The sequence below is a fragment of the Scardinius erythrophthalmus genome, assembly GCF_964197995.2.
Source record: "Scardinius erythrophthalmus genome assembly, chromosome: 3".
Classification (NCBI taxonomy): Eukaryota; Metazoa; Chordata; class Actinopteri; order Cypriniformes; family Leuciscidae; genus Scardinius; species Scardinius erythrophthalmus.
This window is the reverse complement of record NC_138223.1, coordinates 19,831,073-19,857,006: the sequence shown is the minus strand read 5'-3', so window position 1 is coordinate 19,857,006 and position 25,934 is coordinate 19,831,073. Positions and strand designations below refer to the sequence as shown.

General features: G+C 40.1%; 1 protein-coding gene across 2 annotated transcripts; it reads left to right on the top strand.

Moving 5' to 3' along the window:
- Window positions 1–4,426: 4,426 nt before the first annotated feature.
- On the top strand, window positions 4,427–25,274 carry synpo2b (synaptopodin 2b). Of its 2 annotated transcripts, none has more exons than XM_081362578.1 (2): window positions 4,427–4,581; window positions 22,187–25,274. In XM_081362578.1, exon 2 carries the CDS (start codon window positions 22,429–22,431, stop codon window positions 24,430–24,432), a length of 2,004 nt encoding a protein of 667 aa, XP_081218704.1. In that variant the 5' UTR covers window positions 4,427–4,581; window positions 22,187–22,428; the 3' UTR covers window positions 24,433–25,274. The 2 variants fall into 2 exon arrangements, with proteins under 2 accessions (XP_081218704.1, XP_081218703.1); XM_081362577.1 differs by having other exon boundaries at window positions 4,491–4,585.
- The last annotated feature ends 660 nt before the right edge of the window (window positions 25,275–25,934 follow it).

The following is a 25,934-nucleotide window of genomic DNA, read 5'->3' as shown; positions in this document are numbered from 1 at the left end:
CATGGTGCGCAGAGATCGCAGCCACGTAAACCTTCAGGGTGAAAGGAGACAGACTTCGTTCCAACACTTCTTGGAGGAAGGAGAGCACTGACCCGATCAAGTATTTTCTGGGATCTTCTCGGTGAGAAGAACACCAGGTGACGAAGAGGTACCACTTCAGAGCATAGGTGTGTTTCATGGACAAGGCCCTAGCAGAAGTGATGGTAGCCACCAACTGAGGTGGTAGGGCACTCAAACCTGTCGCGTCCCATCCAGAACCCACACATGCAGGTTCCACAGATCGGGACGTGGGTGCCAGATGCTGCCCCGTCTTTGAGAAAGGAGGTCCTTCCTCAGAGGGATTGACCAGGGAGGGGCTGTTGCGAGGAGCACCAGTTCGGAGAACCAAGTCCGGGTGGGCCAATGAGGCGCAACCAGAAGGACCTGCTCCTCATCCTCCCTGATCTTGCACAGGACCTGTATAAGAAGGCTCACTGGGGGAAACTTGCGGAGGCCCTGCGGCCAGCTAAGGTAATTGGTACTCGGAGCGTGTCCATCTCGGGACTCGATCGTCAAGCCAGTGCTGAAGCGGTCTCAAATGAAGCAGTCTGAGCAGCTTGGCTGCCACTGCGGATGCCATGCCACAGGAGCCTCTGAAATAACTTCAGTGGAACCGCACTCTTGCCCTCTAATTGACTCAGGCAATTCAGCAGTGACTGCGCGCGCTCGCTCGTAAGCTGCGTGTACATGGCGACAGAGTCGATTTCCATACCGAGAAAAGAGATCCTCTGCAAGGGGGAGAGTTTGCTCTTTTCCCAGTTGACCCAAAGGCCCAGACGGGCGATGTGCCGGAGCACCAGGTCCCTGTGTTCGCAAACCTGCTTCCGCACGCATGACAGGGGCATTGCCACACACCATGGTATAGCGGACTCCACGGAAGTGGGGAGGAGAACGTGCGAACTGAATCACATAGCCGAGCCTGATGGTTCTTGCAAGCCAGCGTGACAGTTTGGGAAGCTCTAGCCAGGCTCCCAAAAACTGAACCAGCGGGGTCATGTGAACCACAGACATACCCACGATGGGGCAGCGAGGCGGAATGACCGGCCCAGACGTCGGAGGTGGAGCGTCCTGGTGTGGGGGCATGGTCATATGCCGCATCCTGACAGAGGAGGCCAGGGAAAGACGAGCATTCCACGGCGACCACATGGGGTCTGGCGACAGAGGGGGACGAGAGTGGCGAGGCGGAGTGTCGCACACTGCCATTGGCGGCTTCTGGGGGCTCAGAGATGGGAATGTCAGTTCTTTCTTTAACCAGATTGGGGTGCTGCCGGCCATGAGGCCAGCGAGGAATGGAGAACAAAATATTCTCCCCCGGCCGGGGGAAGGAGTGGCCCTGCTAGCACCTCCAGAGAAGAACTGAGGCCCATCTCTGAGCTGCCCATATCAGGAGCGCCTCTTCGGCTGGCGTTTGGCCGGCTGCGGGGCTGGTACGGGCTGGGGCGCCTTTCTGTGGCTACCTCCACGGCGCGGCCCGGGTGAAGGCTGCTGCTGGGGCCGGGCGGGAGATCGGACTGAGGCGTCTGAGCTGGCAGCTGGGTGGAGGCAGCAGCTGGCCTCCAGGGCAGAATATGTCACCTTCATTGCCCATAGAGCGAGGTCGGTAGCGGCACGCAGTTCTTCCATGAGCCCTAAATAAGCCCTACCCTCGTGCATGTCTCTGAGAACCGTGGCCTGGTAGACCTGGAGGATGGCCATAGCATGCAGTGAGGAGGAAGCCTGCCCCGCAGTTCTATAGATCTTCACCACCAGAGTAGATGAAAACCTACAGGCTTTGGAGGAGTGCTTAGGGTCGCCACGCCAGGTGGAGGCGCTCTAGGGACACAGTTGTAACGCCACAGAATGCTCCACCGGGGGGACCCCAGTGTACCCTTTGGCCGTGGCCTCATCGAGGGAAGAGAAGGCGGAAGAGGCCGCCGAGCAGTCGTGAAAAGTCAAAGGAGACTTCCACGATCTCATGACCTCTTCATGCGCTTCCGGGAAGAAAGGAATTGGGGGCGCCGCCCCCAAAAACCAATCATCAAGCCTTCAGCGCTCAGTACATGGCGGAGGGTTCCACACAAGCCGATGCTCGCAGCTGCCTGGGAAAGCATGGCAGTAAGTTCTGGATCAGACTCAGGCAATGCTGGTACCCCCAAAGGATACCTCACGGGTTGCAATGTGGAAGAGGGGGATGTGGCCTGGGGAGAATTCATCGGGTTGTTCCACACCGTCAGCCGCAGATGACCCTGGTCACCAGCCAAAGTATCCCCTCTCGTGGAGAGAATAGATTGGGGTGTGGCAGAGGGGACTCTACTAAGGAGGTCATTGAGTTTCGATCGCAACATTGCGATGGTCATGTTCCCGCAATGAGAACATGATGCATCCACGAATGCTGCCTGAGCGTGATTTAAGCCCAAACACGCCAGGCAGTGTTTGTGACCATCAGCAGAATTAATCTGTCTACCGCACCCAGCAAAACACGGGCAAGACATCTTTAAAAAGATGCGCCGCGTGCAACTCTTTTAGAGAGGATAAAACTCAACAGTAGTGCTGAAGTGCCCATGGAGAAAACACACACTGTTGGCAGATCACTGCACAGACCAGCAGCAGGAATGAGATCTTGCTGGAACATGTCGTCACACCACAACCGCGAAGTGTCGCTCGTCTCGTTTCTAGAACTCATAGACAGCTTGCAGTAAAGAGAAGTGAAGAAACACTTGGCTCTGAAGCAAAAACATAATGCGAGATTGCCGTGCTGCTCCTTTTATACCCACGCGGTGGGGCGGATTTGCTCTATGCAAATTCCACAGACCCATGGCATTGTTTTGCCAATTGGCTTGTTTTGTAAGAACTCGAAGGTATAGGCTTCTAACCAAAACCCCCATTTCGTCAGTCACTGACATAACTTGGAGTGACTGAACGAAAGGGAACAGGTTTGTAGTATTACAAGCAGACTGCGAAAATACTTCAATGGGAGTAAAAGGTGAACATATTTTATATTCAGCATTCATCCAGTCGGTTTTATATTTTTCCTGATTCCAATATTTAACTATATTTAGCCATAGCAAATGACAAATGATATAGTCTACAATCAGGAAAACCCAGCCCTCCTCTTTAGGGGCAATTAACTTGTTTAGATTAATTATTGCCCTTTACCCATCCCACAAAGTTAAATTGTTAAATTAAGTAGGTATTTTAATCGGAAGCATCATTAGGACATAGTTAAGCTGGGGGGCTATCACCACTTTAATAATACAGATTTTCCCCCAAAGAGTCAGTTTGATTTTCTTCCACTTCTCCAGGTTAGTTTTGAACATCTGTAGTGGTGGGAGTAAATTGAGTGCTATTATTTCCTCCTAAATATTTCATTCCCTTAGGGACCCATTTAAATTTATACTTTTCTATCATAAATGGTAAACATGAATTGGAAAGGGGGGTAGCTTCAGATTTATTCCAGTTGACAGTGTAAACTGACAATTTTGAGAAGGATTGTATAACATCCATTAGCTGTGGTAAAGAGGTCAGAGGATCAGTTATGACTGCTAAAATGTCATCTGCAACTAGTAAGAGTTTATGTTCTTTATCTCCTGCTTTCACTCCTCTAATCCCAGAGTGTGGATTTACTTATTGTAAAGTTAACGAAAGTTATCATGAGCACTGTAATGTTTAAAGCAGATGTCTTAACAAATGTCAGCAGACTGGGAAGATTTTGAAACGGGCCGTTCATTCATAAATACGTAAAATCGCAGTGAAAATATTAAATGAATAACTTGAACTAATGACAACAGAAAAATAACAACAGAAATGAACTATCACTGAACTTACTTAAGACTATGACACTATTTTCTTCTAGATTTGCTGTACAGCCGAAACAAACTTTGTTGCATTATTTTTTCTGTTATCACTGTAAAGCTGCTTTGAAACAATCTGTTTTGTAAAAAGCGCTTTATAAATAAAGGTGACTTGACTTGTAATACGAGGAAATCAAGCAATGAATATTTGCTTGCAATAGCAATGCAATTTATATTATACTGTATATTCCATGTTTTTACTCTGCATGTCCATTTGTGTGATGTCTGTACTGCAATGGAAGCTATTTGTGTTCATGGCGTGGAGAAACAGAAAGTGTTATCAAGCATCAAGAGCCCCACCAAGCAAGCGTACATCTCTCTGGTCACTTAAATGATGGTTCTATCAGTATATTTTGACGTGAGAGAGCAACTCCCCGTTCCCACACTGAAGAGACTGATATGGACCCTTCTCAAAGCACCTGCCTCCCCATATCTGAACACAACAACAAACTCAAGTGGACTAATGCTCTTCTACCAAAGGTTCTCACTAGAACCCAGAGAACTTGAAGCAGGAACTTTTAGATTCCTTGTAAACTGAAATAAAAAAAGGCTGAAGAAGAGGAGGAGACAGGAGAGGAGAAGGAGGAGGGAGATGTGTGGGACCTCCTGTATGTTAAATGGAATTCAAGTCCAGGGTGCTGAGCAGGCAGAGTGGTGGGGCACTGGCTCCTTGACGGAACCGACCAGACTAAGCAGACACCAAGCAAGACAGGCACGTAAGACAAATCTTCTCCAAATCTGTCCTTCAGTGGCTGTCTTTGTCTATATCTGTTTGTGTTTTTCTTTTTCTTCACCTCTCCACTGATGATTATTATTGTCTAATGTTATTTAATGAAAGAAATTTAAAAAACATTTTTAATTTAATGCATTATATACTGAACCTTCAATACTTCTAATAGGATGAATATAATTATAACAATATAAAATATAAAATATAAAATATAAATTAAAAATATATTGAAACTTGATCATTTGGCTGGTTTGTAAGGTACTTGCTTGGATGAGTATGTCTTGACTGTTAAAGTGCCTGGACAGAAATAACCAACCAATTCTGGAATAGGGTTTTCACACTGGCCTTCCCTTGCTATACGAGGCAATGTATCGTCTGATTATGCTGATATTCTATAAACGTGCATAAATTTCCTCACAGACTGAAATACTCAAGGATTGTTCGGTGTTGATGTTGGATGTGAAGAGCTGTCTAAATATGCAATTAGAAGACTGCAGAAAGTGAATTTAGATCAATTAAGAATTTATTTTTTTTCTTAAATGGATCATCATTTGTCAATACTGTTAATGGTTTAGGATGGATGAGGCAAGCCATATGCTTAAACACATTTGAGAGCTTCTTAAATAATAGTGCAATAGTGCAGTTGTCCTCAAGCTACTGGTTTGATAGGCACCAGCATGTGTCAGTAGAGATTTGTCATACGATCCCTTGGTGAGGAGCCCTGACTCCATTAAATGGACACCATTAAATGGACACCACCCCCCCCCCACCCCCAATCTCTCTCTATTTTACTTGTTATTTTACTTACTCACTTGTTCCCTTCATAGTCCTGCCACTCCACCACAGTGTTAGCAGCACTGACACAGTTTGAACAGATAAGCACTTTAGTTGGAGTTTTATGACCTCTTGCAATGTTTTTTTTTTTTTTACATAAAAAAGCTTTCGGAAAGTCAGGGTGCTTTGGACTAAACTGAATGTTAGAAAGCTAAATGTCAGCATTAGAAAGTTATGTTTTTTTTTTTTTTTTTTACAAAGTCGTAAAGATAGATTTTCTCCATTTTATCCAGAGCAACTTGAGACAATGCCCCGTGTTTTTTTTTCTTATTTAAAACTGTATTAATGCAGTCAGAATTGTTTTGATTTAAATGTGTCTGATAAGAGACAAGATTGGTGGAATTAATTTTAAAATATAGCTGCGAGCAGCGATTACGGGCCCAAGCCGGTGGCACCGCAACCCCGGTGCCTTTAGTTACCTAAAGGCACCGGGGTGGCGGTACCGCCGGCTTGGGCCCTCCATCGCTGCTCGCAGCTATATTTATATATATATATATATACATACATACATACACATACATACATATATATGTATATATATATATATATATATATATATATATATATATATATATATATATTATTGTTCAAAAGTTTGGGGTCAGTAAGATTTTTAATGTTTTTAGGAGAAGTCTCTTCTGCTCACCAAGGCTGCATTTTTTGATTAAAAATACAAACAAAAACAGTAATATTGTGAAATATTATTCCAATTTAAAACAGCTGTTTTCAATTTTTAAATATTTTACATAGTAATTCATTTCTGTGATCAAAGTTGAGTTTTCAGCATCATTACTCCAGTCTTCAGTGTCACATGATCCTTCAGAAATCATACTAATATGATGATTGATGCTCAATAAATATTCATTATTATTTTCAATGTTGAAAACAGTTGTGTACAGATTTTTTTTTTCAAAATGCTTTGATGAATGTAAAGTTGTATGTATATAAATGCCTCATTCATTCATTCTAAAGTTCAAAAGAACAGCATATATTTCAAATATATATATTTTTAACATTATAAATGTCTTTACTGTAACTGTTGATCAGTTTAACTCATCCTTCATAAATAAAAGTACTGATTTATTTTATTTATTTCCCCCAAAAATAAAATTTTAATTATTACTAACCCAAAACTTTTGAGCGGTAGTGTTTAACGTTACAAAAGCTTTAGATTTCAGATAAATGCTGTTCTTTTGAACTTTCTATTCATCAAAGACTGTACACAACTGTTTTCGACATTTAAAATAATAATGAATGTTTCTTGAGTATCAATCATCATATTAGAATAATTTCTGAAGGATCATGTGACAGTGACGACTGGAGTAATGATGCTGAAAACTCAGCTTTGATCACAGGAATAAATAACAGCTGCTTTCTATTTTAATATATTTTAAACTGTTTTAAATTGGAATAATATTTTACAATATTACTGTTTTTGTTTGTATTTTTAATCAAATAAATGCAGCCTTGGTGAGCAGAAGAAACTTCTCTGTTATGTGCGCGCCACAAACTGCACGCACGTCCGCTTAGAGTTCCGCCTTTTGCCTTCCGTCAATATTACGTTATTAGAAAAATATTTTTTTAGAGAATCGATTTTTTGACATTTGTGAATCGATTCAGAATCGTCCACGTCCGCATCGCGATGCATCTAAGAATAAATTTTTTCTCCCACCCCTAGATTTCATACAACAGGTTAATAAACAGTTACAATTAAGTCACTTACATTTTAGATGCAATGTTGACTGTTTTTGTTCTGTTTCAGCAGCGAAAATAGTTAAACAAAGATCACGGCAGAACCATCACGCATCACGTGTTTTCTCATAACTGAACGATTCAGCATTTTTAACGAATCGGTTGACTCAAAGATTGAATGATCAATCCATAAACATCTGTCTTAATCATGATCGACTCATTCGAACGAATCGTTTGAACGAATGAATCAATGACTCGCTTATTAAGATGGATGCCTGGCGACACCTAATGGCGGTTTAGTGTTGTTTAAAAGCATCATTCTTTCCCACATGTGTGTGATTTGTGTGTGCAACATTATCATTATTTTTCTTTCACTATTATATTAGCGATTTAAAAGCACCCACTCGTGTCACACGTCGATTAACCGGTGGGAAAATATCCTCAGACACATACCTAATAAATGTATATTTAAATACAATATTGGCCTACCTGGTAAAAAGTTTTATATACTATTTTGATGTCCTTTTGGACACAAGAGGGCAGTATAGCCCTATGTTTGCTTTTTTGTTGAACCAAATAGCACTAAATAGCCTGTTTTAACTTTTTCATTCTTCTTGAATTGCAAAAACAGAATAAAATGGGTTTAGTTGTGATATTTGTATTCTTTTATATAGAAATAAATGGTATATAATTACATTTTTAGAAGATTTTTAGTGTTTCCTTTTTGGACATTACTTTAATCCCTCGCCATAGCAAAACCGTTTGAGATATTTATTATCCATTCACAATTTAGCATATTTAATGTAGTTTCATCATGTTGAAAAAGTTTGGTACGAATAAAATAAATAGTTTAAGAGGAGTGGCTAAAAATTCAGAGGCTGATTTTGCAAAAAAAATCACATTCAGACCAAAATATCTGACTTCCTGATGGCCAGAGCTATTGAATGTAAATTAGAAAGTTGTCCGGCTTGATGAGAACAATATACAAAAATTTTTTTCTTTACTGTAGTTAAAACTAACCCCCCCCACTTTTGTCAAAAGCATGTTGAAAGTGACACACTTCCTGCTGCCAGTTGGTGGCGCTATAACTTTGACTCACAATAGCTATATCCATCTGATCGGCCTCTTACCACGAACACACTGCTGAAGTTTCATCAAGATCAGTTAATGTATGCAGAAGTTATTCCACTTCCGTGTTTCTCTTTTCTCGCCATAAATTCGATTCCTCGCCACAGCCAAACCGTTCGAGATATCAAAAATCCGTCCGCAATTTAGCATCCTCAAAGTCTTGACTACATGCACACCGAGTTTGAAGGGGACACGGTGAATTTTCTAGGAGGAGTATTTCACATTCCACAGCAAGCGTTTTCCAAACAACCCATAATAGCCGACTTCCTGTTGGGCTGGCGTAAAACTTGACCGGGGTAAAGTTGTTCGGCCCGATGAGATCTATATGTGTACCGAGTTTCATATTAATTCATGAGAGCGTGTTTGATATATGGATCAAGTTTTAGAACCCCGTTCAAGGGGGCGCTGTTGAGCCCCCCAGCCACGCCCGGGTACCAGCTTCAGCCCGGCCCTGATGGCCGTGGGTTCTGACCTGTGTGCAAAGTTTCAAGAGTTTTTGAGCACGTTAAGGACCCCAAAAGCCCCTGAAACCTTGATTAACAATAATATATATATATAGCTGCGAGCAGCGATTACGGGCCCAAGCCGGTGGCACCGCAACCCCGGTGCCTTTAGGGTGGCGGTGCCGCCGGCTTTGGCCCTTTATCGCTGCTCGCAGCTATATATATATATATATATATATATATATATATATATATATATATATATACACATACATATATATATTTATTTATTTATTCATTCATTCATTCATTTTTTTATTTTTTTATTATTATTATTATTTTTTTATTCAGATTTTATGATACACTCAAAATATTCCACAACAAATCCTTTAAATTTAATGTAAAAGTAAAAATGAAAGTAAGCAGTGTTGGGCTCACGTAACCCTCTCATCAGAATCAAAATGTTTCAACATTTGCGATGTATTTGGATGCTAAACTATTCTTTATTATAGGCTTTGTTCTTCACTCGTGTTCCAATATTGATGGAAAAAATCATCCTCTTCACATGCGCAAAAATTTGCTTGGAAACATCACAGTGGAGCGAGGGGTGCTTACTGTGAATGTACGAATTGTACTACTGACTATTTAGAGCAGTGTAATTTTTATATGTTAGGTTGACTATTTTATTATTATATTTTATTAAGGCTATAATGAACAGGCTGCGATGTCAAGATTGTAATGCTGGAGTGTGTGTGTGTGTGTGTGTGTGTGTGTGTGTGTGTGTGTGTGTGTGTGTGTGTGTGTGTGTGTGTGTGTGTGTGTGTGTGTGTGTGTGTGTGTTCATGTTTTTCTATCCCGGTGGGGACTTTAACCTGAATGCACACAGACTCATGGGGACTCGTGTCACAGTGGGGACCTAAATAGAGGTCCCCATGGGTAAACAAGATTATAAATCATACAGAATGAGTTTTTTTGGAAATGTAAAAATGCAGAAAGTTTTATGGGATAGGTAGGTTTAGGGGTAGGGTTAGTGTGAGGAGATAGAATATACAGTTTGTACAGTATAAAAACCATTAAGTCCATGGAGAGTACCCACAAAGATAGTAAACCGTGTGTGTGTGTGTGTGTGTGTGTGTGTGGCGTGGGCGCGATTGAACAGTAGACACATAAAAACATACTCCATCATTATACAGGACGACATTCAAACTGCAAAGTGTTAACTTATATTTGTGTACAGTTGCAATAAAACACAAAATTGTGCTTTTGTAAAATAATTTCAAGCAATCCACCCCCCGAAAGGCGCTAATTTTAAAATGAAACTAAAATGCTCATGGCTGCACGGGCATTCATAACGGTGCACGTCCACGGCGAGGAACGAGCAGAACAGAGTGAACGTTTTTCAGTTAATTCCTACTTCCATAGGAATTCATTTGAAACGCTCGCTCAACCAATATAAATGTCAGTGCGGAAGAACATATTTTACTTTAGTTTTTAAGTTAGAGATTAAAAAGCCCCCAGCGGTGTCACACGTCAGTTAACCGGTGGTAAAATATTCTCACCGTCACATACCTAGTATATTTATATATAGATATAATAGGCCTACCTGATTTTGAACACAAGAGGGCAGTATAGCACTATGTTTGACTTTATTTATGTATTGTTTAGACTAAACAACCATTCTGGCAGTTTTTAAACTTAAAATTCATTCTTAAATTGAAAAAAAAGAATAAAATGTTTAGTTGTGATGTTTGTATACTTTTATATAGAAATAAATGGTATATAATTACATTTTTAGAAAATTTGAGGCTTTTAGTTTTTCCTTTTTGGACATTACTTTAATCCCTCGCCATAGCAAAACCGTTTGAGATATTTATAATCCGTTCACAATTTAGCATATTTAATGTATTTTCATCATGTTGAAAAAGTTTGGTGGGAATAAAATAAATAGTTTAAGAGGAGTGGCTAAAAATTCATAGGCTGATTTTGCAAAAAAATCCACATTCAGACCAAAATATCTGACTTCCTTTTGCTCTGAGCTAATGAATGTAAATTAGAAAGTTGTCCGGCTTGATGAGAACAATATAAAAATTTTTTTTTTTTACTGTATTTAAAACTAACCCCCCCACTTTTGTCAAAAGCATGTTGAAAGTGACACACTTCCTGCTGCCAGTTGGTGGCGCTATAACTTTGACTCACAATAGTCACATCCATCTGATCGGCCTCTTACCACGAACACACTGCTGAAGTTTCATCAAGATCAGTTGATGTATGCAGAAGTTATAACACTTCGTGTCTCTCTTTTCTCGCCATAAATTCGTTTCCTCACCACGGCCAAACCGTTCAAGATATCAAAAATCCGTCCGCAATTTAGCATCCTCAATGTCTTTACTTCATGCTGACTGAGTTTGGAGGTGATTGAATGAATTCTCTAGGAGGAGTACATCACATTCCACAGCAAGCGTTTTCCAAACAACCCATAATAGCTGACTTCCTGTTGGGCTGGCGTGAAACTTGTCAGAAGGAAAGTTGTTCGGCCCGACGAAATCTATATGTGTACCGAGTTTCATATTACTTCATGCAAGCGTGTTTGATATATGGACCAAGTTTTCAGACCCTGTTCAAGAGGGCGCTGTTGAGCCCCCCTGCCACGCCCGTTTCTGAAACTTTTCACATGTCTACTGGCTAATACGTGTTATGTGTCTGTCGAGTTTCATCCAATTTCAAGCATGTTAAGAGTCTCAAACGCATCCGAAAAGAATATTAAAACTTGATGCGTTGCCACGGCAACAGTATCTAAGATATCAATAATCCTTTCACAGGTCTACATCTGCCCTGTGTTTACATTATACACATAAAGTTTGAAGCAAATCGGGTAAAAATAAGACACTGATTTCAAAGCATTTTGAAAGTGACACACTTCCTGCTGCCAGTTGGTGGCGCTATAACTTTGACTCACAATAGTCACATCCATGTGATCGGCCTCTTACAACGAACACACTGCTGAAGTTTCATCAAGATCAGTTAATGTATGCAGAAGTTATAACACACTTCCTGTGTCCCATTATTCGCCATAAATTCGTTTCCTCGCCACGGCCAAACCGTTCGAGATATCAAAAATCCGTTCGCAAGAATTCATCCTCAATGTCTTGACTTTATTCTCACCGAGTTTGGTGGCGATCGGATGAAATCCCTAGGAGGAGTATTTCACATTCCATTGTATGCATTTTCCAAACAACGTATAATAACCGACTTCCTGTTGGGCTTTTGTAAAACTTAGAGCACGAAAGTTGTTCGGCCCGATGAGATCTATATGTGTACTGAGTTTCATATTATTACATGCAAGCGTGTTTGATTTATGGACCAAGTTTTCGGACCCCATTCCAGGGGGCGCTGTCGAGCCCCCCTGCCACGCCCCAGTACCAGCTTCAGCCCGGCCCTGATGGCCGCAGGTTCTGACGTGTGTGCAAAATTTCAAGAGTTTTTGAGCATGTTAAGGGCCCCAAAAGTGGCAAAAAGGCAAAAAAAAAATAATGAAGAAAAAAAAGAAAAAAAAATATAGCTGCGAGCAGCGATTACGGGCCCAAGCCGGTGGCACCGCAACCCCGATGCCTTTAGTTACCTAAAGGCACCGGGGTGGCGGTGCCGCCGGCTTTGGCCCTTCATCGCTGCTCGCAGCTATATTTATATATATATATATATATATATATATAATCTTGAATGTATTTTTTATCATGTTGAAAAAGTTTGGTGTGAATAAAATAAACCACTTAGGAGGAGTAACTAAAAACTCAGAGTCTGACATATCCAAAAAATCCACATTCAAACCAAAATATCTGACTTCCTGTTGCTCGGAGCTAATGACTGTAAATTAGAAAGTTGTCCGGCTCGATGAGACCAATATGCGTACTGATTTTTGTAACTGTGGGTAAAAGTAACCCCCCCCACTTTTGATAAAAGCATTTTGAAAGTGACACACTTCCTGCTACCAGTTGGTGGCGCTATAACTTTGACTCACAATAGTTACATCCATCTGACCGGCCTCTTACCATGAACACACTGCTGAAGTTTCATCAAGATCAGTTAATGTATGCAGAAGTTATAACACTTCGTGTTTCTCTTTTCTCGCCATAAATTTGTTTCCTCGCCACGGCCAAACCGTTCGAGATATCAAAAATCCGTCCGCAATTTAGCATCCTCAATGTCTTGACTTCATGCACACCGAGTTTGGTGGCGATTGGATGAATTCTCTAGGAGGAGTAGTTCACATTCCACAGCAAGCGTTTTCCAAACAACCCATAATAGCTGACTTCCTGTTGGGCGGAGCTAATAACTTAGACTGCGGAAGTTGTTCGGCCCGATGAGATCTATATGTGTACCGAGTTTCATATTAATTCATGCAAGTGTGTTTGACATATGGACCAAGTTTTCAGACCGTGTTCAAGGGGGCGCTGTTGAGCCCCCTGCCACGCCCGGGTACCAGCTTCAGCCCGGCACTGATGGCCGTGGGTTCTGACCTGTGTGTAAAGTTTCAAGAGTTTTTGAGCACGTTAAGGACCCCAAAAGCCCCTGAAACCTTGATTAACAATATAAAAGCAATAGTCAAATCCCCCCCTCCCCTCACACACACAGAGACACAGAGAGAGGGAGAGAAAATTCTTCAGAAAATCCACATTCAAACCAAAATATCTCTTTTCCTGTTGGTCAGAGATCGTTAATGTAAATTAGAAAGTTGTCCGTCTTGATGAGAACAATACACATACCAAGTTTTGTTGCTGTTGATAAAACTAACCCCCCCCATTTATGACTAAAGGTGGCGCTACTGAGCCCCTCACCACGCCCGTTTCTGAAACTTTGCACAAGTCTACGGGCTAATAAGTGTGATGTGTCTGTCGAGTTTCATTCAATTTCAAGTATGTTAAGAGTCTCAAAAGCATCAAAAAACAATATTAAAGTTTGATGCGTTGCCACGACAACAGTATTAAAGATATCAAAAATCCTTTCACAGGTCTACATCTGCCGTGTGTTTACATTATACACATAAAGTTTGAAGCAAATCGGGTAAAAATAAGAGGGTGATTTCAAAGCATTTTGAAAGTGACACACTTCCTGCTGCCAGTTGGTGGCGCTATAACTTTGACTCACAATAGTCACATCCTTGTGTTCGGCCTCTTACAACGAACACACTGCTGAAGTTTCATCAAGATCAGATAATGTATGCTGAAGTTATAACACACTTCCTGTGTCCCTTATTCGCCATAAATTCGTTTCCTTGCCACGGCCAAACCGTTTGAGATATCAAAAATCCGTCCGCAATTTAGCATCCTCAATGTCTTGACTTCATGCACACCGAGTTTGGTGGGGATGGGATGAATTTTCTAGGAGGAGTAGTTCACATTCCACAGCAAGCGTTTTCCAAACAACCCATAATAGCCGACTTCCTGTTGGGCTGGCGTGAAACTTGACAGAGGGAAAGTTGTTCGGCCCGATGAGATCTATATGTGTACCGAGTTTCATATTAATTCATGCAAGCGTGTTTGATATATGGACCAAGTTTTCAGACCCCGTTCAAGGGGGCGCTGTTGAGCCCCCCTGCCATGCCCGTTTCTGAAACTTTTCACATGTCTACTGGCTAATAAATGTGATGTATCTGTCGAGTTTCATCCAATTTCAAGCATGCTAAGAGTCTCAAACGCATCCGAAAAGAATATTAAAGTTTGATGCGTTGCCACGGCAACAGTATCTAAGATATCAATAATCCTTTCACAGGTCTACATCTGCCGTGTGTCTACATTATACACATAAAGTTTGAAGCAAATCGGGTAAAATTAAGAGGGTGAATTCAAAGAATTTTGAAAGTGACACACTTCCTGCTGCCAGTTGGTGGCGCTATAACTTTGACTCACAATAGTCACATCCATGTGATCGGCCTCTTACAACAAACACACTGCTGAAGTTTCATCAAGATCAGTTAATGTATGCAGAAGTTATAACACACTTCCTGTGTCCCATTATTCGCCATAAATTTGTTTCCTCGCCACGGCCAAACCGTTTGAGATATCAAAAATCCATTCGCAAGAATTCATCCTCAATGTCTTGACTTTATTCTCACCGAGTTTGGTGGCGATCGGATGAAATCCCTAGGAGGAGTATTTCACATTCCATTGTATGCGTTTTCCAAACAACGTATAATAACCGACTTCCTGTTGGGCTTTTGTAAAACTTAGAGCACGAAAGTTGTTCGGCCCGATGAGATCTATATGTGTACTGAGTTTCATATTATTACATGCAAGCGTGTTTGATTTATGGACCAAGTTTTCGGACCCCATTCCAGGGGGCGCTGTCGAGCCCCCCTGCCACGCCCCGGTACCAGCTTCAGCCCGGCCCTGATGGCCGCGGGTTCTGACGTGTGTGCAAAATTTCAAGAGTTTTTGAGCATGTTAAGGGCCCCAAAAGTGGCAAAAAGGCAAAAAAAAAAATAATGAAGAAAAAAAAAAAAATAATCCTTACGAAAACAATAGGGCCTCCGCCCTTTCAGGGCTTGGGCCCTAAAAATAATCCTTACGGAAACAATAGGGCCTTCGCCCTTTCAGGGCTTGGGCCCTAATAAAAGCAATAGTCAAATCCCCCCCTCCCCTCACACACACAGAGACACAGAGAGAGGGAGAGAAAATTCTTCAGAAAATCCACATTCAAACCAAAATATCTCTCTTCCTGTTGGTCGGAGATGGTTCATGTAAATTAGAAAGTTGTCCGTCTTGATGAGAACAATATACATACCAAGTTTTGTTGCTGTTGATAAAACTAACCCCCCCACTTTTGACTAAAGGTGGCGCTACTGAGCCATTTCACCACGCCCGTTTCTGAAACTTTGCACATGTCTACGGGCTAATAAATGTGATGTGTCTGTTGAGTTTCATGCAATTTCAAGTATGTTAAGAGTCTCAAAAGCATCAAAAAATAATATTAAAGTTTGATGCGTTGCCACGGCAACAGTATCTAAGATATCAATAATCCTTTCACAGGTTTACATCTGCCGTGTGTCTACATTGTACACATAAAGTTTGAAGCAAATCGGGTAAAAATAAGACACTGATTTCAAAGCATTTTGAAAGTGATGTACTTCCTGCTGCCTGTTGGTGGTGCTATAACTTTGACTCACAATAGTCACATCCATGTGATCGGCCTCTTACAACGAACACACTGCTGAAGTTTCATCAAGATCAGTTAATGTATGCAGAAGTTATAACACACTTCCTGTTTCATTTTTTCGCCATAAATTTGTTTCCTCGCCACGGCCAAACCGTTCGAGATATCAAAAATCCGTCCGCAATTTAGCATCCTCAATGTCTTGACTTCATGCACACCGAGTTTGGAGGCGAATCGATGAATTCCCTAGGAGGAGTACATTAAATTCCACAGCATGCGTTTCCAAACAACGCTAAATAGCCAACTTCCTGTTTGGCTGGCGTAAAACTTAGAGCACGAAAGTTGTTCGGCCCTATGAGGTCTATATGTGTACCGAGTTTCATATTATTACATGCAAGCGTGTCTGATTTATGGACAAGTGTTCGGATCCCGTTCCAGGTTACCTAAATGTACCTAAAGGCACCGGGGTTGCGGTACCGCCGGCTTGGGCCCGTAATCGCTGCTCGCAGCTATATTTATATATATATATATATATATATATATATATATATATATATACATACATACATACATACACACACATACATATATATGTGTATATATATATATATATATATATATATATATATATATATATATATATATATTATTGTTCAAAAGTTTGAGGTCAGTAAGATTTTTAATGTTTTTAGGAGAAGTCTCTTCTGCTCACCAAGGCTGCATTTATTGATTAAAAATACAAACAAAAACAGTAATATTGTGAAATATTATTCCAATTTAAAACAGCTGTTTTCAATTTTTAAATATTTTACATAGTAATTCATTTCTGTGATCAAAGTTGAGTTTTCAGCATCATTACTCCAGTCTTCAGTGTCACATGATCCTTCAGAAATCATACTAATATGATGATTGATGCTCAATAAATATTCATTATTATTTTCAATGTTGAAAACAGTTGTGTACAGATTTTTTTTTTCAAAATGCTTTGATGAATGTAAAGTTCAAAAGAACAGCATATATTTCAAATATATATATTTTTAACATTATAAATGTCTTTACTGTAACTGTTGACCAGTTTAACTCATCCTTCATAAATAAAAGTACTGATTTATTTTATTTATTTCCCCCAAAAATAAAATTTTAATTATTACTAACCCAAAACTTTTGAGCGGTAGTGTTTAACGTTACAAAAGCTTTAGATTTCAGATAAATGCTGTTCTTTTGAACTTTCTATTCATCAAAGACTGTACACAACTGTTTTCGACATTTAAAATAATAATGAATGTTTCTTGAGTATAAATCATCATATTAGAATAATTTCTGAAGGATCATGTGACAGTGACGACTGGAGTAATGATGCTGAAAACTCAGCTTTGATCACAGGAATAAATAACAGCTGCTTTCTATTTTAATATATTTTAAACTGTTTTAAATTGGAATAATATTTTACAATATTACTGTTTTTGTTTGTATTTTTAATCAAATAAATGCAGCCTTGGTGAGCAGAAGAAACTTCTCTGTTATGTGCGCGCCACAGACTGCACGCACGTCCGCTTAGAGTTCCGCCTTTTGCCTTCCGTCAATATTACGTTATTAGAAAAATATTTTTTTAGAGAATCGATTTTTTGACATTTGTGAATCGATTCAGAATCGTCCACGTCCGCATCGCGATGCATCTAAGAATACATTTTTTTCTCCCACCCCTAGATTTCATACAACAGGTTAATAAACAGTTACAATTAAGTCACTTACATTTTAGATGCAATGTTGACTGTTTTTGTTCTGTTTCAGCAGCGAAAATAGTTAAACAAAGATCACGGCAGAACCATCACGCATCACGTGTTTTCTCATAACTGAACGATTCAGCATTATACCAAATAGCACTAAATAGCCTGTTTTAACTTTTTCATTCTTCTTGAATTGCAAAAACAGAATAAAATGGGTTTAGTTGTGATATTTGTATTCTTTTATATAGAAATAAATGGTATATAATTACATTTTTAGAAGATTTTTAGTGTTTCCTTTTTGGACATTACTTTAATCCCTCGCCATAGCAAAACCGTTTGAGATATTTATTATCCATTCACAATTTAGCATATTTAATGTAGTTTCATCATGTTGAAAAAGTTTGGTACGAATAAAATAAATAGTTTAAGAGGAGTGGCTAAAAATTCAGAGGCTGATTTTGCAAAAAAATTCACATTCAGACCAAAATATCTGACTTCCTGATGGCCAGAGCTATTGAATGTAAATTAGAAAGTTGTCCGGCTTGATGAGAACAATATACAAACTGTTTTTTCTTTACTGTAGTTAAAACTAACCCCCCCACTTTTGTCAAAAGCATGTTGAAAGTGACACACTTCCTGCTGCCAGTTGGTGGCGCTATAACTTTGACTCACAATAGCTACATCCATCTGATCGGCCTCTTACCACGAACACACTGCTGAAGTTTCATCAAGATCAGTTAATGTATGCAGAAGTTATTCCACTTCCGTGTTTCTCTTTTCTCGCCATAAATTTGATTCCTCGCCACAGCCAAACCGTTCGAGATATCAAAAATCCGTCCGCAATTTAGCATCCTCAAAGTCTTGACTACATGCACACCGAGTTTGAAGGGGACACGGTGAATTTTCTAGGAGGAGTATTTCACATTCCACAGCAAGCGTTTTCCAAACAACCCATAATAGCCGACTTCCTGTTGGGCTGGCGTAAAACTTGACCGGGGAAAAGTTGTTCGGCCCGATGAGATCTATATGTGTACCGAGTTTCATATTAATTCATGCGAGCGTGTTTGATATATGGATCAAGTTTTAGAACCCCGTTCAAGGGGGCGCTGTTGAGCCCCCCAGCCACGCCCGGGTACCAGCTTCAGCCCGGCCCTGATGGCCGTGGGTTCTGACCTGTGTGCAAAGTTTCAAGAGTTTTTGAGCACGTTAAGGACCCCAAAAGCCCCTGAAACCTTGATTAACAATATAAAAGCAATAGTCAAATCCCCCCCTCCCCTCACACACACACACACACAGACACAGAGAGAGGGAGAGAAAATTCTTCAGAAAATCCACATTCAAACCAAAATATCTCTCTTCCTGTTGGTCGGAGATGGTTCATGTAAATCAGAAAGTTGTCCGTCTTGATGAGAACAATACACATACCAAGTTTTGTGATTCTAGGAAAAACTAAGCCCCCATTTTTGACTAAAGGTGGCGCTACTGAGCCATTCCACCACGCCCGTTTCTGAAACTTTGCACATGTCTACGGGCTAATAAATGTGATGTGTCTGTTGAGTTTCATTCAATTTCAAGTATGTTAAGAGTCTCAAAAGCATCAAAAAATAATATTAAAGTTTGATGCGTTGCCACGGCAACAGTATCTAAGATATCAATAATCCTTTCACAGGTTTACATCTGCCGTGCGTCTACATTGTACACATAAAGTTTGAAGCAAATCGGGTAAAAATAAGACACTGATTTCAAAGCATTTTGAAAGTGATGTACTTCCTGCTGCCAGTTGGTGGTGCTATAACTTTGACTCACAATAGTCACATCCATGTGATCGGCCTCTTACAACGAACACACTGCTGAAGTTTCATCAAGATCAGTTAATGTATGCAGAAGTTATAACACACTTCCTGTTTAATTTTTTCGCCATAAATTTGTTTCCTCGCCACGGCCAAACCGTTCGAGATATCAAAAATCCGTCCGCAATTTAGCATCCTCAATGTCTTGACTTCATGCACACCGAGTTTGGAGGCGAATCGATGAATTCCCTAGGAGGAGTACATTAAATTCCACAGCATGCGTTTCCAAACAACGCTAAATAGCCAACTTCCTGTTTGGCTGGCGTAAAACTTAGAGCACGAAAGTTGTTCGGCCCGATGAGATCTATATGTGTACCGAGTTTCATATTATTACATGCAAGCGTGTTTGATTTATGGACACGTGTTTGGATCCCGTTCTAGGGGGCGCTGTCGAGCCCCCCTGCCACGCCCGGGTACCAGCTTCAGTCCGGCCCTGATGGCCGCGGGTTCTGACGTGTGTGCAAAATTTCAAGAGTTTTCGAGCATGTTAAGGGCCCCAAAAGTGCCCGAAAGGTTGACAAAATAATAATAATAATAATAATAATCCTACCGGAAACAATAGGGCCTTCGCCCTTTCAGGGCTTGGGCCCTAATTAGTGAATTAAAAATGGTTAGACCTAAAGTTTGAATGAGTTTCAAATAACCCAGCTAACAATGTTCTACTGAGGCTTGTGTGATGACGTTTTTAAGGATTTATAGAGTTAAACAGAGAAATTGATCATTGTAAGCTAATAGACGATAAAAGACCTCACTTAATTTAAATGGTCTTATCTAAACTGCACTTAAATAAAACAATACAAAATTGAAATGTCATGATAGTACATTATCTTATCAATACTTTGAAATAATAGTTGGTGTCTAAACACAGTATGGTTATTACGTATGAGATGACTAATGCAAATTTCAAGGTGCACTATGGCCACATACACAAATTTCAGGAGTGACAACCGCATTTAAAGCGTTAGTTCACCCAAAAATGAAAATTCTGTCAGTAATTACTTACCCTCATGTTGTTCCAACCCCGTAAGGCTTTCGTTCAGCTTCGGAACACAATTTAAGATATTTTTGATGAAATCTGAGAGCTGGCTCACTCCTTCTATGTAATTTCTTTCTGCCGGCCCAGAAAAGTTAGTACAAAAATTGTTAAAATATTCCAAGTGACTACCGTGGCTCAACCTTAAGTTTATCAAGCGACGAGAATACATTTTGTGTGCAAAAAAAATAATAATAATAATAATTTATTCAACTATTAATTTTCTTTTGTGTGGGCCTCTGACGTGAGTTCACGAAAGCGCCACGACACATGTGCGAGACCTGAGAAGATGACGCAGATGGGTCTCAATATAGTGTTTAAATGGTTCTTAAAATGTGCATTTCAGGGATGTCTGAATCGTGAGAAACCAACGAGAAAACGTAAAAGTGCCTTACCAATGCCGCAAAATTAATGGCTTACCTTTCACACTTTCCCATCAAATGATCGTGATTCCCATCATCTTCTCAGTTCTCACGCATGTGTTGTGGTGCTCTCATGACCTCATATCAGAGGCCCACACAGAAGAAAATGAATAGTTGAATAAAGTCGTTATTTTATGGTTTTTTTGTGCAAAATGTATTCTCGTCGCTTGATAAACTTGATAAATGTCGCTTGATAAACTTAAGGTTGAGCCACTGTAGTCACTGTAGTCACTTGGACTCTTTTAACAATGTTTTACTAACTTTTCTGAGCCGGCAGAATGAAATTACATTGACGCCTATGAAGGAGTGAGCTAGCTCTGAGATTTCATCAAAAATATCTTAAATTATGTTCCGAAGATGAAAGAAAAGAGAGTGAAATGAAATGAAAGAGTTTGGAATAACATGAGGGTGAGTAATTACTGACAGAATTTTTGGGTGAACTAACCCTTTAAATATGGGAGCGAATCCCCTAAATTGTTGTTTTGTGTGTGTATAGAACTGAACTCACTCTTGAAATTATGATGATTGACACTGTGGTAACCATAGCAACGTTCTGGCATCTCGCACGTTTGATATCCGTTATTTTTTACCAAAGTAACATTACAGCGACCAAAGACTTATGTTCAATGAACACTAAACCACCGTCGGCTGAGCCGTCTTGTTTTGTTTATGAGTGAAAACAAGCTCTTTAAGTGTTGCCACTTATGTCCACTTATTATAAGCAACGTTTATTAAGTATCTTTGGACATGTTGTTTGGACTTGGCTCATATAGCGATCCAGTTTAGTGCAGGTTGCATTATTTTGGTATTTGGAAATAAGTTTATTATGGGCTTGATCTTATATGCATTTTTCTTTCTAGCAAGATCTGGCAACACTAATGAGTCAAGACATTTCTTGTTCCCTGTGATTTCTTGCACCGTGTGTACAGAAGAGAGACACAACTTTGATACACGTTTAAAAACATCATTAACAATTAGTTGTTCACTTCAGTTCCGTACACACTGCATAGAATGTGTGTAAATGTGGTTGTCACTACTTGAATTTTTCATGAGTTAAGAATGTGGTTTTCCCTGCCATAAATTGCTGAACTGTGTGCTTACAGAACAGGATTAAGTAATAAAAGGTCAACTGACCACTGAATTTACCAGCACTGTGTATGTGGCCTATGAGCCCATGCTGCATCATGTTGTCTCAAATGCATTAATGTATGAATTTCTAAATAATTCCTATATTGTGTTATGAATTTCCATTCTTCATCATTTTCATGCCATTTTATTTATATATTTATTTGTTATGAATTTTCTTTCCCAGGACTAAGACGGAGTGAGGTACAGTCAGCGAGACAGCTGAAAAAAGTCAACTCTAAAAGTAAACATAACACTTTGCTTTTTACTGCTGCCAAAGAATGAGTTTGTACACTTCAAAGTAAATCAGGACGTCAGATTGCCACGCTCTTCAAAAATTTATTCTGAGAAGACGACTGATCAGAACCAACGGACTGTTTTGAGCTACATCAGAATTTTTAAGCACAGGCCGAGTATAAGTTGGAAACAATGGAGCATCTTCCACAGACAAAAGGCAAGGGAGTCTTTATGTTTGCCAAGAGGCGTCAAAGGATGGATGATCTTTCTGCAGAACAAGAGGAAATGAGACGAAAAGGCATACCAGTGGATGCAATTGTGGAACCAGTAGGTGAAATTGTAAAGCGTCCTCCGCAAGAAGAAAGTACACAAGCCCCACAAGATGTCTATGAAAGACAACAACAGCAGTATCAAGAGCAGCCAATTCAGCAACAGATGTTGCCACAATCAGCAAATGGTATGAATGGTCTGGATCCATACCAAGGATTGGCTGTTCCCAAACCCCTTGTTCCCAACAGAACTGCTAAGCCCTTCCTTGGTGGTCATAGTCAAGGCCAAAAAACTTTTTCACCAGTCAGAGGTGTCTCAAGCCCAACACCTAAGAAACTTGAAAACATATTCAAAGTTAATGTTCCAGTAAACACAACCCCACAAGTTTGGTCCCCCACATCAGACATCATTGCTTCACGTGATGAACGTATTGCTATACCTGCAATTAAAAGGAGGATCCTACCAGAAACTAAAAGGAGAGGATCAAGCAAGGCAGACTTAGAAGAAATGACCCTGCTTCAAAAGAAAGGAGATCAGAAGTCCTTAACAGAGTCAGTTCCAGAAGAGGACTTTCTCAGTCTGGGTGCTGAAGCATGCAATTTCATGCAAGCTCCAAAGATCAAGCAGAAAAACCCTCCACCTGTCCTACCCAAACCTGTTATCAACCCAGCTCACCCTCCCTGGTCCGCAGAGGGCCGTGCCATCGCTAGGAGTCCCCTTGCAGCATCAAGCTTAGTTCCAGTTATGGGGCACACACAGGTACAGGCAGTACCCCAACAAAACCCGCCAAAGCTACAGCCTGCTGGAAAAGCCCGGCCCTCATTATCATCTCAACCGATATCACAGAAGGCATCACCTGCTTGGGTTCCATCCCACTCACCAGATCTGCATCAATCAGCCTGGACTCCAAAACCACATCAGGCACATAAGCCAGATTCACTCCATGCTGGTGCTTCCCAGTTTAAAACATCAAGGTCACAAAATGATGGTAACTCCGTTGCTTCTTGTCCACCCCAACACCTGGGCACATATGTTCAGGCATCTAAGGCTCCATCAGCTTCTCCTAAAGGGTATTCATCAGATGCAGGTGATTCTGAGGGGCTGAACCTTAAAGGAAAAGGAGCTGAACTGTTTGCTCGTAGACAGTCCCGTATGGAAAAATTTGTGGTGGACGATGAGACTGTGCGAGCCAACAAGGCAAGATCCTCATCGCCAACACTTTCAATGCCAAGCACTTGGAAATACTCTTCTAATGTCCGTGCCCCACCTCCAGTGTCCTACAATCCTATTTTGTCCCCCTTTTATCCTCCTGCAGCAGTTAAACAACCCCCTCCTTCAACTAGTCCAAAGATAAAGCCTAAAGCAAGCAAGGAGAAGATGAATCCACCACCCAAACATCTCAATGTTCTGGACATTATGAAACATCAGCCTTACCAACTGAACTCCTCACTTTTTACCTACAACTCCACTCTAGAGGCTAAGGAAGCAGTTTCCCCTGAAGAGTCTAAACAAACTTCTTATCAACCCCCTACCAGTTTTAAGACCCAGTCATTCGCTTATGAGCCATCTACAACATTCTCTTCATCCCCAAATAGTTTTTTCAAAAGTTCACAGCCAGTTCTAAAGCCATCTAAAGCCACTGGAGAGGTAAGTGTTCCATACCCATTTGTCCATCAGTCTACTTCAAATGAAGCAACCATTGTTCCACGACAATTAGATGGGAAACAGCAGTCCATGTATAATGGCCCCAGAAACATCTCCAATGCTCCTGGAAGCACTGGGGCCAATCTTTTTGTAGGGTCTTCTTTACCCATGAAAAATGAATATGCTTCACGATGTGCATTACCAGTGACTCCAAGACCAAAGTTTTCAGCCAAAAAGTCAAACACTGGCAAGCAATGGAAGCCAATAATTTTACAACTTTAGGTCATGACACGTTTTTTATATTATTTTAATGTCTCTTGATTCACTTTTAATGTTAGTAAAGTTAGTAAAAAAAAATGTTGGCACAAAAAAAAAAAAAAGAATAGAATAGAATATACATGAAAAACATTTTGTTTTGGCAGATTCAAAAAATTATGTTTTTGCAGTTAGGAGGGATTTTTGTGGTCTGAACAATTTTTTTATAGTACAATGTCAAGGATCAAAGAAAGTTTGATTCCTCATGTAATGACCCTTTTAATGATACTTTCTAGATAAATGCTTAAGATAATAATTTCATACATTATAGAACAGTTCTACAATTTATAGCATACATTGATTTAATTAGATTTGATTAGTTTCACAATTTTATTTAGATTTCCATGTGAATGACAATTGCATTTATTTTTGTCTGTATTTTGTAGAGAAAAAAAAAGAAACCTGATAAATATTTTCTCATTATGCCAAGTGGCCCTGGATTGTGAAAAGGAATTTACATTTCTGATATGTGTGGCCAGGCAAAGCACCAATGAAATAATGAGTGTTAAAAGCATTAGGTGCTACATTTTGGCTACAGTTCCAAATCAACATACTAGATCTCCCCCTGGACTGAGTTTCCTTTGCAATTCTGTCAGACCTCTAATTCATTCTTATGTACTTTGTAAATTAATGATTTGTACTGTATTTAGCAGACTGTTCAAATGCAGAAAACAAAGGATGGGTGTACAGAATACTTTTAACATTAATTTGTACTAATTCAAATATCAATCTGAACAATGTTTCTTCTGTTCTTGTTTCTTCTTTCCCTTGCACTTCTTGATGTCTCCCTTTAATAAATATCTCCATCAGCTCTGTCTCACTTAATGCTTTCTGTGCTCTCTATTTGCTTTGCTTTACCAATTTTACCACAGTTCTCTCTTTCTGGTATTTCCATATTGCTCATGTTACTCTACCTGCTTTATATCTGTTTCTGCACAGACCAGTCCTTAAATGAAACACCTTCAGTGTAATAAAAATACACCTTGGGTCAATAAGTTCTAAATTAAGTTCTAAATTTTAAACTTAAATTATGTGATTTTGCATTGGCATACTATATTTGAACAGTGTCGACGAGTGTAGTCTTTATTCTGTCTGAATAATTCTGTTCTTCACAAATTGTTGAAATACTATGGGTAGCTTTTCTTAACTCTGCACGTAGCTCATTTTAAATATAGCTCTCACTTCACCATGTTTGCAACACACAAACCCTAATAAGACACCATCTCTGCTTAGCAATCTGATAGGTCTTACACGTATTAACTAGTGCCTTTAACTAGAGGTAAGTGCTGAAATAACCCCATCCCCAACTCAATCATCATGTTCTAATGACGACACTAGAACACAGCATGGTAATGCTGTCATGACACAGGCAATGTCAGAATTTTTGAGATAATAATTTGGAGATTGTGTTCAGAGCTTACTTTATGACTTGCAGACATTTCTTTTTTTCCTCCAATGAAGTCCCCCCA